At 39.9% G+C, this 14,887-nt stretch overlaps 1 protein-coding gene across 1 annotated transcript in view; it reads right to left on the bottom strand.

Moving 5' to 3' along the window:
• SBF2 (SET binding factor 2) overlaps positions 1 to 14,887 on the bottom strand; it is a 230,828-nt gene that overhangs the window by 185,185 nt on the left and 30,756 nt on the right. The window contains exon 2 of the mRNA XM_058806404.1: positions 324 to 412. Coding sequence (XP_058662387.1) covers positions 324 to 412 — 89 coding nt within the window. The remainder of the gene's footprint in view (positions 1 to 323; positions 413 to 14,887) is intronic.

Genomic DNA, 14,887 nt, shown 5'->3' with positions numbered 1-14,887 from the left:
GACAATGAGAAGTCATCTGCCATCTGAAGGCTCACAAAACACAGGAGCACAAATAAGCATTTCTTTTAAACACACAGTTTATAAATCTGCAGCAGACATTTTCTATATTCAAGGAATATTTACTTAGCTGTGCATACCAGAATAAATTATCTTCTGTTAGCCAAAATTGTTATTCTTAAACCTACAATCTATCCCCTATGCTCACTAATTTCTACCCATGCCCTGTTGGGTTAAACAATACAGATCATTACATGAAGGGATATTTATGTTCCAAATGCATGTAAAAGAAATGCTAAAACTCGCGAAATGTAATGCAAACTTACCAACTCTATTCCCTGTGGAAAAGGAGTGTCTTCCCAGTCCTTCTGGGGAAACCTTTGTATTATCTTCCCCAAACCTTCTGTTGGTCCTGCTGAAAGATAAAATCCAATTACTTAAAGGCAAACTGGTGGAATTGAAATCACCACACATTTGAGAATATTTTCAAAATATACCCAATATTAGTAAGTTTTTCGCCATGAGAGGCAGAACACACTCCTCAAATGTGTCCTGCAAGTCATTTAATAAAGACAATCCTAACATTTTCCAGCACTAACACCAGGAATCACTACATGAAATGAAGATACAAGCTGCATCCAGCCTCTACCTTTCATGTTTTTAAAATGACAGGTGATTATTGGTAATTTTGGTCTCTCTCTACAAAGAGCACTGAGTTTAATATAATGGATAATGTGATATTTAAAAGAGAAAGCAATAATTTCTCAAGAAGCAGTCTTCCAAAAGAAGCCTATATATTGACATAAATCTGCAGATTAGAATCCCCCATGATTGATGCAGGATGCACTTGCTCTTTGTCAGTATTTCACACCGATTTCCTTGGACAAGTCAGCAGTGGTTTTCCACACAGAAAGATGTGAAGAAAAGCTGGTAATTTCTGGTAACTTTTCTGATGCAACTGTGTTCTTTTTTTACATGTTCCTTTTTTTGGAAGCAACAGTGCTATAGATCAATTTTGGAAACACCACAAATACCCCAAAATTGCAGCACTGTGTCACCCTGAATGGTCCAGGAATGCACAGAATTACAAACAGCAATTTTGTTCTTCACCCTCTGAAATCCTGGAGAAACTTTTCCCTGCTATCCAACCTAACCTCCCCTGACTGAGCTTGAGGCCATTCCATCAGGTCTGCTGCTGGCCACCAGAGAGGAGACCATGAACAAGCTGTAACTTCAATGGCCCCAGGTCCCTTTCCACAGGGCTGCTCTGCAGGGTCTTCGTTCTTCAATCTGTCCATACATCAATGGCAAAGTTGAAATTTGCAACTATTTAAAACACCTTTTAATAGCTGACCTGTCCTATCTAATTGAATCATCTTTTCTGTAAAGTTGTATCACAAAATGTTGAGGTTAAGCATTGAAATTGTTGAACATTTTCTTGTCGAAGACAATCTTCTCAAAGATCATCTTCTCAAAGCTGTACTCTGCTATTATGAAGCAGTCCTATTGATGTATTAGTAGTAGCAGTCCATATGTGCTGCCTCCTCTGCAGACACCCAGGCAGCAGCAGTGAATACATTATTCTCCGGGCTTTACCACAAAAAACCATTTTCAGTCTGACACAACTCAAGTCCGCTAGCATAAATCAGTGCTACAGTGACAAAAAAAACAGGCTTCCTCTAAGCTTCCTGCTAATTTACAGTTTGAGTTTGCTGCTATCTTAAAACCCACAAAACATCCTACAAGACAATTGGGCAGAACAATCTGATGGGTCAGCAGGCAGAATTTTCTCCAATTTGTGCATATTTACACTTAACATTCTGTGACTGTGCCTTGGGAATAACCTCAGAGCAGATGTTCTTGGTACAATGGCCATACAAACTACAAGGAGTGAGAGTCCCAAAAGCAATCTCAGCCCCAAGGCAGCACACAGTGTGGCTGCCAAGGGCAGCCTGCTCACAGACTGCAGTCACACAGGGTTAGCTGGGAGCTCTGTGCAGGAGGTCAGAAAGTAAAGGCAAAGGAAGTATCACATTCTAGAGGAGCTGCAGAGATGCTCAGAAGGCAGAGCCAGGATGTGCCAGAGCCTGAGGAACAAATTCAGAGGTGGCTCCAGCTGCAGTTTGTGTAAGGGAAAGGAGCTCTCTGTTAGACTGCAATAACTGAACAGGGTCACCAGCCACTGATCCACTGTTAAGCGTTCCCCTCATGTTCTCTACCAAAGCATTTCCATTCCTTTTTGCAGACAGTAGCAGTGACTGTGGAGTAGGTGACTGCACAAAGGGGCTGCTCCTTCACTGACTCAGTGTCAGAACTTCTCCCCTTGCTGAGTTCAAGTCTCAAATTACCACATTATCTGCTCATCCTAAGTCATATCTTGTCACAGACATCTTTTTGTGAAAATCCTTAGGGTTTTTTCCCTTCTGAGAAGCTGAGGCCTCAGAAACAAAATGAAAACAATGGTTATCTGCTGCTGTGGAATGCAAAAGGTGGATCTGTGATTGGTCTCGTGTGGACGTTTGTATTTAGTGACCAGACATGGCAGAGCTGGCTCTCGCTCTCTGTCCGAGCCAGCTGCCTTTGTTTTCATTCTTTTCTATTCTATTCTTAGCTTAGCTAGCCTTCTGAGATGAAACCTTTCCTTCTATTTATTTTAGTATAGTTAAAATGTAATATATATATATAATGAATAATAAATGAAGCCTTCTGAAACATGGAGTCAACATTCTCATCTCTTCCCTCATCCAAGAGCCCCTGTGAACACTGTCACAATATCTCTGTCAAATCTCTTCTTCCTGCACTTGTTCTAGGGCTGGCATGTGGCATAAAGACAGCAAACAAATGCACCCAAAGCAGGGGTGAGCACAAACATCCTCCAGGCAGAGCTCAGCCTGCAGAAAGGGCAGGACTGAGCTGAACAGAGGTATCCAGACTTCTGGAAAAGGAAATATCAGAGAGTTACAGCAGCAAACAGTCCCTACTATGCAAGTTTCTCTGTGGGAACACAGGTGACTTTTTAACTCTGAATTCAGTTTACAAGAGACTGAAACCTCTGACACTACCAACTACAGTTATATATAATGACATCCAGGAAAGTAGCTCAAAATTTCTTCTACTTCCTCATGTTCTGAAGCTATCAACCCTTTTCTAGTTCTCCTTTTACTTGACTGCTACAAAGACTCTCCCTACATCACAGTATAGGAAGCTCTTAATTCAGAATTGAGAGATGTACATTTTTTAAAGTTTTTCATATTCTCTCCTTTATGTCAAAAGCTTATCAGGTTTTTTAGGCTGCTTTCCTTAAAAGGCCACTAACGCTGGCCACCAGCGTTAGAGTTTGCTGCATGTAATTCCATTTTGCTTTCAAGAAGGATTCTAAACCTCCATAGGGATTTCCCTGAAGAAAATGATGTACTGCTGAGCATTTTCTGAAAGCCACACAAACCTCTCATGCTGCCTGAACTTGTACTTAGGGTCACCTCTGGGACCAGAGAGAAACCACTCCAGGGAGCAGCTCCCTCCAGGAGGTGCAGAACCACATTCCTCCTTGTGTCCCCAGCCTGTCCCCACTGCTGGGAAAACACCTGGAAACCAAAAACACTTTCTGTCTCCCTCTAGTTCAGGCCCAACTGATTTAGTACCTGAGTTCTCAAATAATTTGGAAAAGGATCCTGTTCAGAACAGCTCACAGAAGCCTCACAAACATTACAGGTGTTCAACAAACTTCAGGCCCACAGCAGTAAAGCTGAATCTTCAGGAAAACATCAACTTAAATACAGAGAAAGACTAAAATTCTCAAAAAGCTCATGGAACAGTAATTGAAGGATGCTTTATAGAAATGCAATATTTTAAAGGGGAAAAAAAGGGAATCACTTCCCTATAGTTCTGTGTTCAAGATACAAGGATTAGAAGAGTATTCACATCCACCAGGTATGAGTAAAAAAATAAAAAAACACCAACAGAAGGAGCACTGTTAATCCTTCAACAGAAAGGTCCTGTGATACAGATTTACAAATCTACTTATAATACATAAAATCTAACTATTTCACATGATTTCTTAAGTTGAATACAATACAGATAGGTAGAAAACACTCTTCCCATCCCACTAAAATTTGGTTTAGCTTGGGGGGGGATTGTTTGGTTGGCTTTTTTAAATGAATCTGCACTCCTTCAAAATTAGGGCAATTCTTCATGATCTCAGAGTTTTCTATGTTTGCAATCACAAGGCAGAATTAATTGTCATTTTATAAATTTGAAAAATAAATAAAATTATTCTTGTCAATTACAAAAGTTACTGAACTGCAAGTTGCCTTCTTTGGGAAAAGCTGAGACCCAGAGCACTTGAAAGAATCTCCTGCACAAGAGAAGACCCAGCAGCTGCACTTCCTTTAATAACAAACCCAGTTCAGTACCATATGCTCACCACATTTCCCCAATACTTTATACTTCAATTACTGCTGATTCTCTGTTGACATTTTTCAATCCAATCAGCAGAATTTCTCAAAATAACAGCAGAATTACAGTAAGTGCCTAAAGCCCATGGTTTGGGGTGAGAGGGTGTGGACACTATCTGCCTTCAGCTGACTTTTATTAAATCATCCAACTTTCAGCAGAGCAGTTGTCTCTGAAGATAACAGATTATTCAAGAGGTGGCTGCAACTCAACACCCAAGTGAATTTGCATTTTTGACTGCTTTAGCACAACAGGAAGAAACAAAATATCAGGTCACGGGATTTCAACAACTATCATTTTTTTCAATATATGCTACTGATAACTACTGACAACTTTGCAAAAATATTGAAACCACATGAGGAAAAAATTATAAAGGTGATTCAGATTTTCCTATTAATAACTTCACATTTTGACCACAACCCCTTGACTCTGCATCTAGTCTTCTTTCGAGCCCCTTTTATTAATTCTTAACACTCAAAGGACATTCCCTCAGCATTCTGGTGAAATTCCTGTTAACTAAAGCTAATTAAACAAATGTGACACCACATTAAAAACATGCACACAGTGAACACCAGTAGCAACTTCCTCAGTTTGTGCCTGATAGTATCTGCTCTACAGACCTACCAAGATTTCAGAGGTTTTGAGAACATTAGGAAGAATTTCTTCATGGAAGGGGTGGTTAGGCACCAGAATGGGCCGCCCAGGGAGGTGGTGGGGTCACCATCCCTGGATGCGGCACTCAGTGCCATGGTCTGCTTGGCATTGTGGTCACAGGTTGGACTTGATGATCTCAAAGGTCTTTTCCAACCTAAATGATTCTGTGAACTGATTAACTCATTAACACTCATTAACACTGACACCTTGTTTCTGACCTGGAAAACTTGTTCATTGCAGTGTCAATGGCTTCAGAGAGCCACAGCCACCAGGAAGAGCCCCTGTATCAGCAATGAAGGAATGTTTGTCTTTTGGTGTCCTTCCAAATAACACACAACCTGCCCAAAACCATGGGTGGAAAACCATCATCACCACAACAATCATCAGCACATGGTGGAAAGCCCATGGCTAGCACGGCTCTCTGAATTCAGAGCAGTCAGACAGAAGCTTCTGGAGGTTTTTAAACCACTTCAACTCAGATGCACTCCAGACATCACTCAGACAACAATCTACCAAATGCAGTATTTGTGAGTGTGAGCACAGCATGGGCAATCACTGCACATTAAAAGCATGCTCCATGTAAAATAGGAATTGCTCTCATTATTAATTACATCTACAAAATGTGCCTGGCAGTAACAGGAGACATATTCCTAACAAAACTACTGCCATTATATTATTATTGTCATTAAACACTCATATTGTTACCTTAATAGTCATTCCTAAAAAAGCAAAACTATTCCTGTATTTCAACTGAATTGCAATTTTTTTCTTTCATTTTGTTGTAAAGTTTTGTTGCATAAAGTGAAATACAAAAGTTGTAAAAACATTGCAGCCATTTTTCAAAACCGTAATTTGGCACCTACAGCAATGAATTGCATTTTCACTAAAGGTGCCAGGTTAAAATAATCATTATCACCCTCATCCAATAGTTATGCTGCCTTTAAGAGAGCTTAACTCCTTAATCCATTAAGAATCACAGTTGACCACAAAATAAATTAGGCTTCATATTTTCAGACATTACATTCTTTGCCATGTATAGTACACACACCAAGTGAATTGCCAAGACCAAACCCCAAATTTCAGCCTGTAGGAATTCTGAATGCCAGTCTATACCTTAAACTACTAAGGGACAAGCAACTTGTCTTCCCAGCTAACTTCCTCTCATCTGCCCTCTTTCTCCTTCTCCTTTTCCCTTCTTTTTCTTTAAACAGTACAAACATGCAACACATTAAAATTCTGGCATAATTTGCTGGTTCCTGAACCCTAGTCCCCTAAACTCCCTTCTTATATAAATCTTTCCCCAGGAAAGGTCACATGCCATCTCTTGCTCGCCCTTGAAATTCCAGAAGCAAGCTGTTCATGTAACTTACATTCCAAATTAATGAGGACTGCGATACACTGTCTTTTCACTCACAAACCCCTGATAAAAATGCATCTGAGCACCAAGTATTGTTAACATGCAAAGCTTTGAGTGGAAGCACTTCAGTGATCTGTTACAAGAGGTATCATTTCCAGGCCTGAAGAAAAAACAACAGATCACAAAGAACATCAGTAGCTCATGGCATGGAAAATTGTTTAAAATGACCACTGTAAGTATAAAGGTGATGTCAAGGTAAGAAATAATTTCAATTATTCAGAAGTACAACTTTACATGTTCAGAGTTGGGAACACCCTTGTCAGTGTGAAAGATGCACAGGCAGGTGGCAGAGCACAGAACCTCTGAACCTTTTCAAAACAGGACCCAGTGCTAAAGACATCCCTAAAATCTGCTCTGAAGGAAAATTCTCTTTATAGCAAGGCTCTTAATTTGAACCTTGAAGGAGTTTTAAACTATTCAGGACTCTTGTCACTTTTAGGTGTTTTGGAAATGCTTTTCATGGAAGCATGAAGACAACTCATGTTCCACCTTGGGAACAAATGTACCTGAGATCTGTACCTTTACAAACATCACAACAAATCTTGATGCCAGAAGACAGAAAACACTACAGAAGATATCCCCATTTTAACTCAGTCCCTATACAGAAGCCAGTGCTGAAACTAAAGGGAACAAGAAGCCAAAGGAGAGCTAAAATTAAACACCTAGAAAGAAAAATATTTCTTTGATAGGCCTAAAATACATGAAATTCTGAAAAAAAAAAATCTGTCCAACCCCCACCAGCACATCACAGGCCATGTGCATCTTAAAGTCTGGATATGGAAGTTTACATTAAGAGCATTTAATTCTGATTTATTCAAGAGAATAAAGACTTTATTGCAGTCTATGGCCACTAAAGGTTAGACAAAATGCTGGCACATTTAGGAATGAAAACAGGCTTCCACCAAGACCAAGGACAGTCTTTGTACAACTGGCACAGCTCAGAGTCAGTTCATCTGAACCAGGTCAAAGAGATGCACACAACAATCCTGGGAATCTGAACAACAGCCATTCTGGAGGCTGGCAGGATCATCAAGGATGCAGCAAATAATGGGATAAGGCAACCCTCAGGCTCTTTTCTTTGTAAACAGGAAAAATTTGTTGAACTTAGCAGGAAAAAAAAAAAGCATTTCCATCTTCCCCCAAATGTACTGGCACTGCAGTCAGGACTACCTGAAATACTTGGGATGGTCCAAAGTCCTGGATGTCTTGGTATTTATTTGCTTTTTGTACTTTTGTAATTTGCAGAGCACAAAGAAAGGGATGTACAAGAAACAGGCTCAATCATTACCACCCAAACCATAGATTGGCATCTTAATTGCAGGATCATCCTTCCCACTATTGCAATAGATATTCTTCTAGGCAGGCCAACATCTTCCTTGCTCTTGGCTATCAGAAATCACTTCTGCACTTTGTAAATAAAGGAGGGACAATATTCTAGCTTGTATTTTAATTAAGGTAAAGTGGGAACATGGCAAAACATGCCATATCTCATTCCACTAAATCCACTAAAGTTGGTGTTTTTTCTGAAGGGAGGTTAGCCACTGGTACTCTAAAACAGATCTTGTAGGGGAATTTCACATTTAGGGATGAACTTCATCCACTGAAATTGCACCAGTGCCAAGTGAAATGAAAACAGATAAATACCATAAAGAGCAGAAGAGGAAGGAAATGGAGCAAAGGGAAGCAGAATGAGGAATGAATAGGAATGTTACAATCAGCACCACAGGTTAGAGGCCCATTCAGCTGCAGCAGCAGTGTCCCCCCTAATCCTCTAACCAGGGATTTGGTCAGCCAAGCCCACCCCAGCTTCTAAGCCTTGTGGAGAAACGTGCCAAATGCCACAAACTCAGTACTATCCTTGGAAAACTGTCTGCAAAGTGCTGCTTCATGCTGAAGGCCACTTCTGAGAACAAAACCTCAGTGACCAGTGGCAATGAACTCACTGGCCCTTGGCAGAGCTCTGTACAAAGTTACGACGTGACTTTGCTGCCATTGCATCTCTCATTTCCAAGAGTGGAACTCCTGCCCAGGCACCAGCCGTCCTTGGAAAAGCTTTTCTGGCCTTCACCTGTGAAGTGCCAGCTGCTCCTGAAGAACCATTTTCAGACCATCATCCCCCATCTTTCAGCAGGATTCCAACTCCCACAGCATTTTATCTAGATAAGTTACTGGTACAATGAATGCAGCCTGGCTGGGACAGCTGCACCTCAGGACTCTTCCTTTCAGACAGGAGTTCTGGACATAACACACTCCTGGACAAACACTATTTTTGCTGGGTGGACAGTGCTTTTGCAAAAGCCTTAAAAAATAACAGACAAGAAAACAACAATGAATGTTAAATTTTCAAGTAACTCCGTACTCAACAGTTGGCATAATATTCAAGAAATATGAAAAAGGCTTGGGCAGCTGGCAGGGAGAAAGTTTCCTGCTCATCAACAACTCCCCTTTTTGTTTGCAAACAAATCACTTTTGCCAGCTTCTGCATAGGAAGAGAAGATCAGACTTCAAATAAACACTCTATATTAAACAAACAGTCTTTTGAACACACCAAACTGAAAAAGACTTCCCAACTGTCTTGGAGAAAATAGTTATTTTCGAGGAAGGTATAAAAATCAGGATGCCAAAGCCATACTCAGCTTTGTACCCTGAATCAATGTCTTAAACGTTAAAAAAATATTAGGCAGCTTCTCAGTTCTTATGTTTACTTGCCCAGCTTTAAAAATAACCCTGTTCTATTTACTAAATATGATTACTCTTTTCAATAAGTTATCTTCCTTCTGCAACCATCCCTTGGGATTATTTTAACTGATATACCAAATGAATTTTTAAAAAGCTCCACTTCAAAATTTCCTGAACACAAATGTAAGATTCTAATTTTACCAAAAAATTTTTACATTTTCAATATTGTACTTTCAACATTTTAATCAGCACACATGTGAATACATTTAAAAAACAGCCTGTGCAAATACTTCTTATACCTTTTTTTACTTTTTGCATAGTTGTTTTTTTTTTAACCAAACACAGATGGCAAGGTTAGAATCAGATTTCAGATATTTACACTCCAGAGATGTAAGTAGCTGTTACTGTAACCTGATTTTGTGGAGTATAAAGGAAAGTTATTAATACTCTAAAATTTAGCAAAGAAACAACTTCATGAAAAGGCTTTCTACATTTTCTCTTTTAAAAGTCTGTTCATGTGCTAAAACTTACTTTTCTAAATCACTTTATTGGACTATAATAGGTAAAGCAGTCTATGTATAACAGTTCTTCTGTATCAATATTTATGTACAGGATTCCTGAATATGAAGATTCAGGTCTAAATGCAACACTTAAAACATGAGTTTGCAAAGTAAGTTTGTAATGTTTGCAATGTAATTTATGTAAAACATAAGTTTGCAATGCAATACTTAAAACAAAGATGTTTCAACACTTGGTTTACTATTTAAGTACAGTCATGTTTTATCTTCTACTATGGTTTGGGGTTTTTTCCTATTATGTAATTCTTTTTCCAAGGAGCAGCGCCTACAGAGATAATCTGGGGCCATGGGGTAGGAATCCCACATTTATCATTTTACTGACTCTACACTATTTGTTCAGATACACAAAATAACTTCTGGAAGTGTCTAATCATGGCTGGTTCTAGCCAGAAAAAGTCATAATTAGATCTACGTGAGGCACAATACAGATAAAAATACTAAACAAAATTCTGGCACATTCAACTGAATATGGAAATTTGCTACTGTGCTCTATTAAAAATGTTAATAATATGGTTCAGTGGTTTTTGGAAATCCTCCTCACTCACACTTGTGTGAACACTGATAACAAGAGATTCCTTCTTATGACATCCTGGGGGAAAATGAGAGTGACATGACAAAGTAAAAAATGAAATTATGCTCAAAGTAATTTCATTTTAAGTGCCATAATAAATAATTTATTTGGAAAGCCTATATATCTGATCAGGAAATTAATAAGTTAATAAGCCTTTTCAGGCTTATTAACATTTTAATAAGATGAATATAGGAAAGTTGCAGACTAAATCCTCGACAAAAAGCCTGAAGAAGCCCACTCCCTGTGGGGTTCTATTTGTATTTTAAAAAGTGCTCAATAAGAATTTAAAGTAAGGGGGGGGGGCAGGTAAAAAAGTCAAAAATCAAAGTAATAACTACCAAAAAAAACCCAAAAAAAAACTGGACAGGGAGGAAGATAAAGTCATACTGTGAGCACCAAGCTACTGATGCCTGAATTCCTAAATTCCTAAAGGTCTTGATCCCTCCCAGAACCTCAGTCCATGGCTCTGATCAATTTTTCCCGTCCCTGCAGCACCTGCTCCACAGCAGCATTGGTGTTATTGCACTGCAGGCTTTGAACACTTGCATAGTTCTGCTGCTGGGTCTTCCTTCTTCCCAAAAACCCATCAGAGCTCAGTGCTCTCAGCACCTCCTGCCCCTGAGCTTTCTGCTCCAACAGGATCTCTCCACCCTCCCCAGCTGCTTTCCTAAGGAAAGGTTTCTGTAGGGCACATTGGGTCAGCCCACAGCTTCTCCCCACTCCCTTCAGCTCTCAGCCATCAACACACTCACAACAAAGCAGGAACACAAACCATTAAATACATCACTGTTGCTATTCAGTTCAACCCATCATCACACTTATTCTATTGCTTATTCTAAGATTAGAGTAGGGAAAATCATTTTACAGAGACAGGGTTTCGAGTTCAACAAGTTCTTCCAGAAGTGATGCATATGCTAACAGAAAAATATTAGATCTGGTCTCTTTGGAAGAGTAAATTAGGAGTAGCAGGGTACACAGGGTGGAATAAGCTCCAACCCCAACCACACCAAGTTTGAGGTTGGATCTTGTGTTGTAAAAGAGGCGTAAACTCCTGGACAAAGACAGTTTTCTAAGGCAAACAAGGAAACTTCCCCTGAGGCTCACATTTGTATCCAATGGTCTGAACAAGTGGTTGCCTTTGAGGGAGACAGTCACAGAGTTCAAATTCAGACAAAAAAGTAGAGAGCTCTGAAATGAAATCTTTCAAAAATGATTGGAAACATCATTCCAAAAGCAAAGACAAGGTCTTCATGCCTGTTGTATCTCAAAATAAAAAGTGGAAGGAATGACACGCAAATGGGTTCTCAAAAGCTGTGTGAAATTACACACTTTCCCTGTTAACAGGCACTAAGTAGAACACAAATATTTTTTGCTTGAAAAATTAGAAGTTTGTATAACATCATTTAGACCCTGTCAGGACTCCAAGTAAACACTCAGATTGCAAGAACAATCTCATTCCTACCACATTCTACATCTGAAAAGATAAAATTAGACTACCAGTGTGAACTATCACCTGAAAATTCTGCTGATGAGGAAAACTGTCACTGCACAAGGCCAAAAGTGCCTTCTCAAGCGTTGACTTGTTTCAAAGGCACCAGAGAGTCGGATCTATCTAATTAACAGGGAATGCAATGTTGCAAAAGAGTAAGCAAAGCATTTCCCAGAGCTGGCTGATAACTGCATTTCAACCTAGGGCTCACCAACACACAGACCCATGACAAGTGAGCAGAGAGGATAGTTCTGAGAGACAAAAGGACGATTCTGGAAAGATTTTTCCATCCCATGAGGAAAAGCAAGCACAGCAGCAGAAGACAGCTCTAGCTATGCCAAGTTCACATATTTGCAACAGAAGATCTGGACTCTATTTTTGAAGACTAATCTTTGCTACAAAGCAGAAATCTTTTATCCTGTTTTAAACTGAACATACACAATTCCAAGCATAAAGCACAAACAGAGAATGGACTGAGAGCAGCCTGAGGAGAAAGGACTTGGGAGTGTTGAGTGATGGAAAGCTCAGCATCACCCAGCAATGTGCACTTGCAGCCCAGAGAGCCAAACATGTCCTAGGCTGCATTAAAAGGAGAGTGGACAGCAGGTGATGGGGGTGAATCTGCTCCTCTCTTCTGCTCTCTGAGATCCCAGCTGGAACACAGCATCCAGCTCTGGGGCTCTCAGCATGAAGACATGGACCTGTTGGGGTGAGTCCAGAGGCCACAAAGCTGCTCCAAGGGCTGGAGCAGCTCTCCTATGAAGACAGAGTTGGGGCTGGTCAGCCTGGAGAAGAGAAGGCTCCAGGGAGACCTTACAGCACCTGCCAGTACCCCAGGGGGCTACAAGAGAGCTGGAGAGGGTCCTTTAACAAGGGCATGTAGTGACAGGACCTGGGGGAATGGCCTTAGGCCAAAAGAGAGTGGGTTTCAATTAGTTATTAGGAAGAAATTCTTTATTAAGGATGCTTCTCTTCCAGAGAAGCTGTGGAGGGTTGTCCCTGGAAGTGTTCAAGGCCAGGCTGGATGGGACTTCGAGAAACCTGGTCTCCCTATCTATGGTGGTGGTATTGGAAACAGACAACCTTTAAGGTCTCTTCCAACTCAAACCATTCTAGGATTCTATGATTTTTAAGGAGAGTCAAGGGGAAGGAATGCAGGAATGCTCTGTGTTAAATCTAGAAAGTAACAGAAGCAAAAATTTAAGGCTCAGATTTAATATGCAGTGCTTAGGTACTCATAAGTAGGAAGGAATATAAGATATCCCTCAGCTCTTGTTTTCCCCAAGATGAGCTTGACCTTACAAACTTTAATAGGCAGAATCCTTTTAGTTAAATTGTATCAGCACATGCACACACAGATCTAACACTGGTTATTGAATTTGGTTTTTGTTACAGGAACAGAATCATATCAGCTTCAGGTCTGAAACATTTTACTTCTAGTAACTTCTATATAAAGAAGCAGCATCTGTATTTACTACTACAGCTCCTATAAAACAAAGCTTTATTTCCAAATCTCACAATGACAGCTCCCATGATGACTGGGGTGCTTCATTAGTGTGATGTAAAATACCTATCCCACACCAAGTGCAGATGCAGCCCTGAACCTCAGGGCAGAAAACTGGCTGTGATCCAGCAGTGGCCACATCACGAGGTGTAAGAGAAAGTGTCCATGAGGCTCTTCTGTCACAGGTGACTCACAGAGACAGAAGCTAATAGCTCATCACTTCCACTTTTTTTTTTGGCCTGCTAAATACATCATTATCTTGGACTATCATATTTAAAAAGAAACTTTAATTTTCAAGTTATTGACTACTCATTTTTCTTCAGCCTAACAGCTGCTCTCAAATGACATTTTCCTTGTGCCAGATGTCGGAACACAAAATTACTGTTTCAACTTGTAAAATACTTTCCATCATAGTATCACAACACTTCTAGTCAAAGACAAATGACCTGTCAGAACAGGGACACCCCCATTTTGTGTCAGATTAATTACTGAACACCAAAAATGACAGCACTACATCTACTTACATCCAACTGCAATATTTCCACTAAGGGTTTAAGTGTCTGTGTCCCCACTGAGATAAACTCTTACAAAACCCATTTTTATTAATGAGTACTACACAGAAAACCATTCTTGTCATAAGCTGTTCTCAACTGTGGCCTAAAAACAGAGCTTTAACATATGATTCTTTTAAGTTTTGTGCTTTTCTTATGTAGGCCCCATATAGAGGATGCAGAAGAATTCAGTGTTACGACAGGCACTACATGGTGATTCTCCAATAACACTCCTGGTTATGCAGTAGTTTTGAAGTAAACATCAGCCAGGAACACTCTTAAATGTCTCTGAATTCCTACCAGGATATGAATTAAATGAATCCTAATATGAATCTTGACTCATAGAAAGCCTCACAACTCAGTTATTTGGCACAGAATAAGGCAAACTACTGGGACTGTTTCAGTCTTCTACACTCCACACAACATCAGGGAAGAACAGAGATGGAATAACTCTACAGGAAGTTTACAGATCAAGAACCAGAACCTAAGCAGTGTTCATGCAGTGCTGAATACGCTGTCACCTGAGTCTGGAAAACATTATAACATACAATAAGAAATGCATTCAACCAGTCTTGAAAAATAATGCACATAAATACACATGAAGGACCACAAGGGTAAGCAAGGCCTTAAGTTTTCTCTACTCTTTCACACAAAACAAAAATAGCAGATGGTCCAAATATCAACATTTTCTCACCTATATAAAAAGAAATGGATAACCAGTGCCATACACAGTCTTTCCTTGGGCTAGAAAGATTTGCAACAGTGGAACCAGAACAAATATGGCCAGACACCCTGATGTCATTGGGAGCATATCCAAGAACATTCGGCTGAGAACTCATTAAGGAGCAGAAGAGCCTCCAGTTGCTGTAGGAAGAAAAACAGATTGATACCTCACTTTCTATATTTTAATTAGAATCTGCAGCTCATGGCCAAGGAACCAGATACCTCAAATTTACATATGAGAGTTTGAAGCTTCACTTGTGTGCACTGCTGGC

The sequence above is a fragment of the Ammospiza caudacuta genome, chromosome 6 (assembly GCF_027887145.1).
Source record: "Ammospiza caudacuta isolate bAmmCau1 chromosome 6, bAmmCau1.pri, whole genome shotgun sequence".
In the NCBI taxonomy this organism is placed as follows: Eukaryota; Metazoa; Chordata; class Aves; order Passeriformes; family Passerellidae; genus Ammospiza; species Ammospiza caudacuta.
Note: the sequence above shows the minus strand (reverse complement) of the source record. Positions and strands in the feature narration are given on the sequence as shown.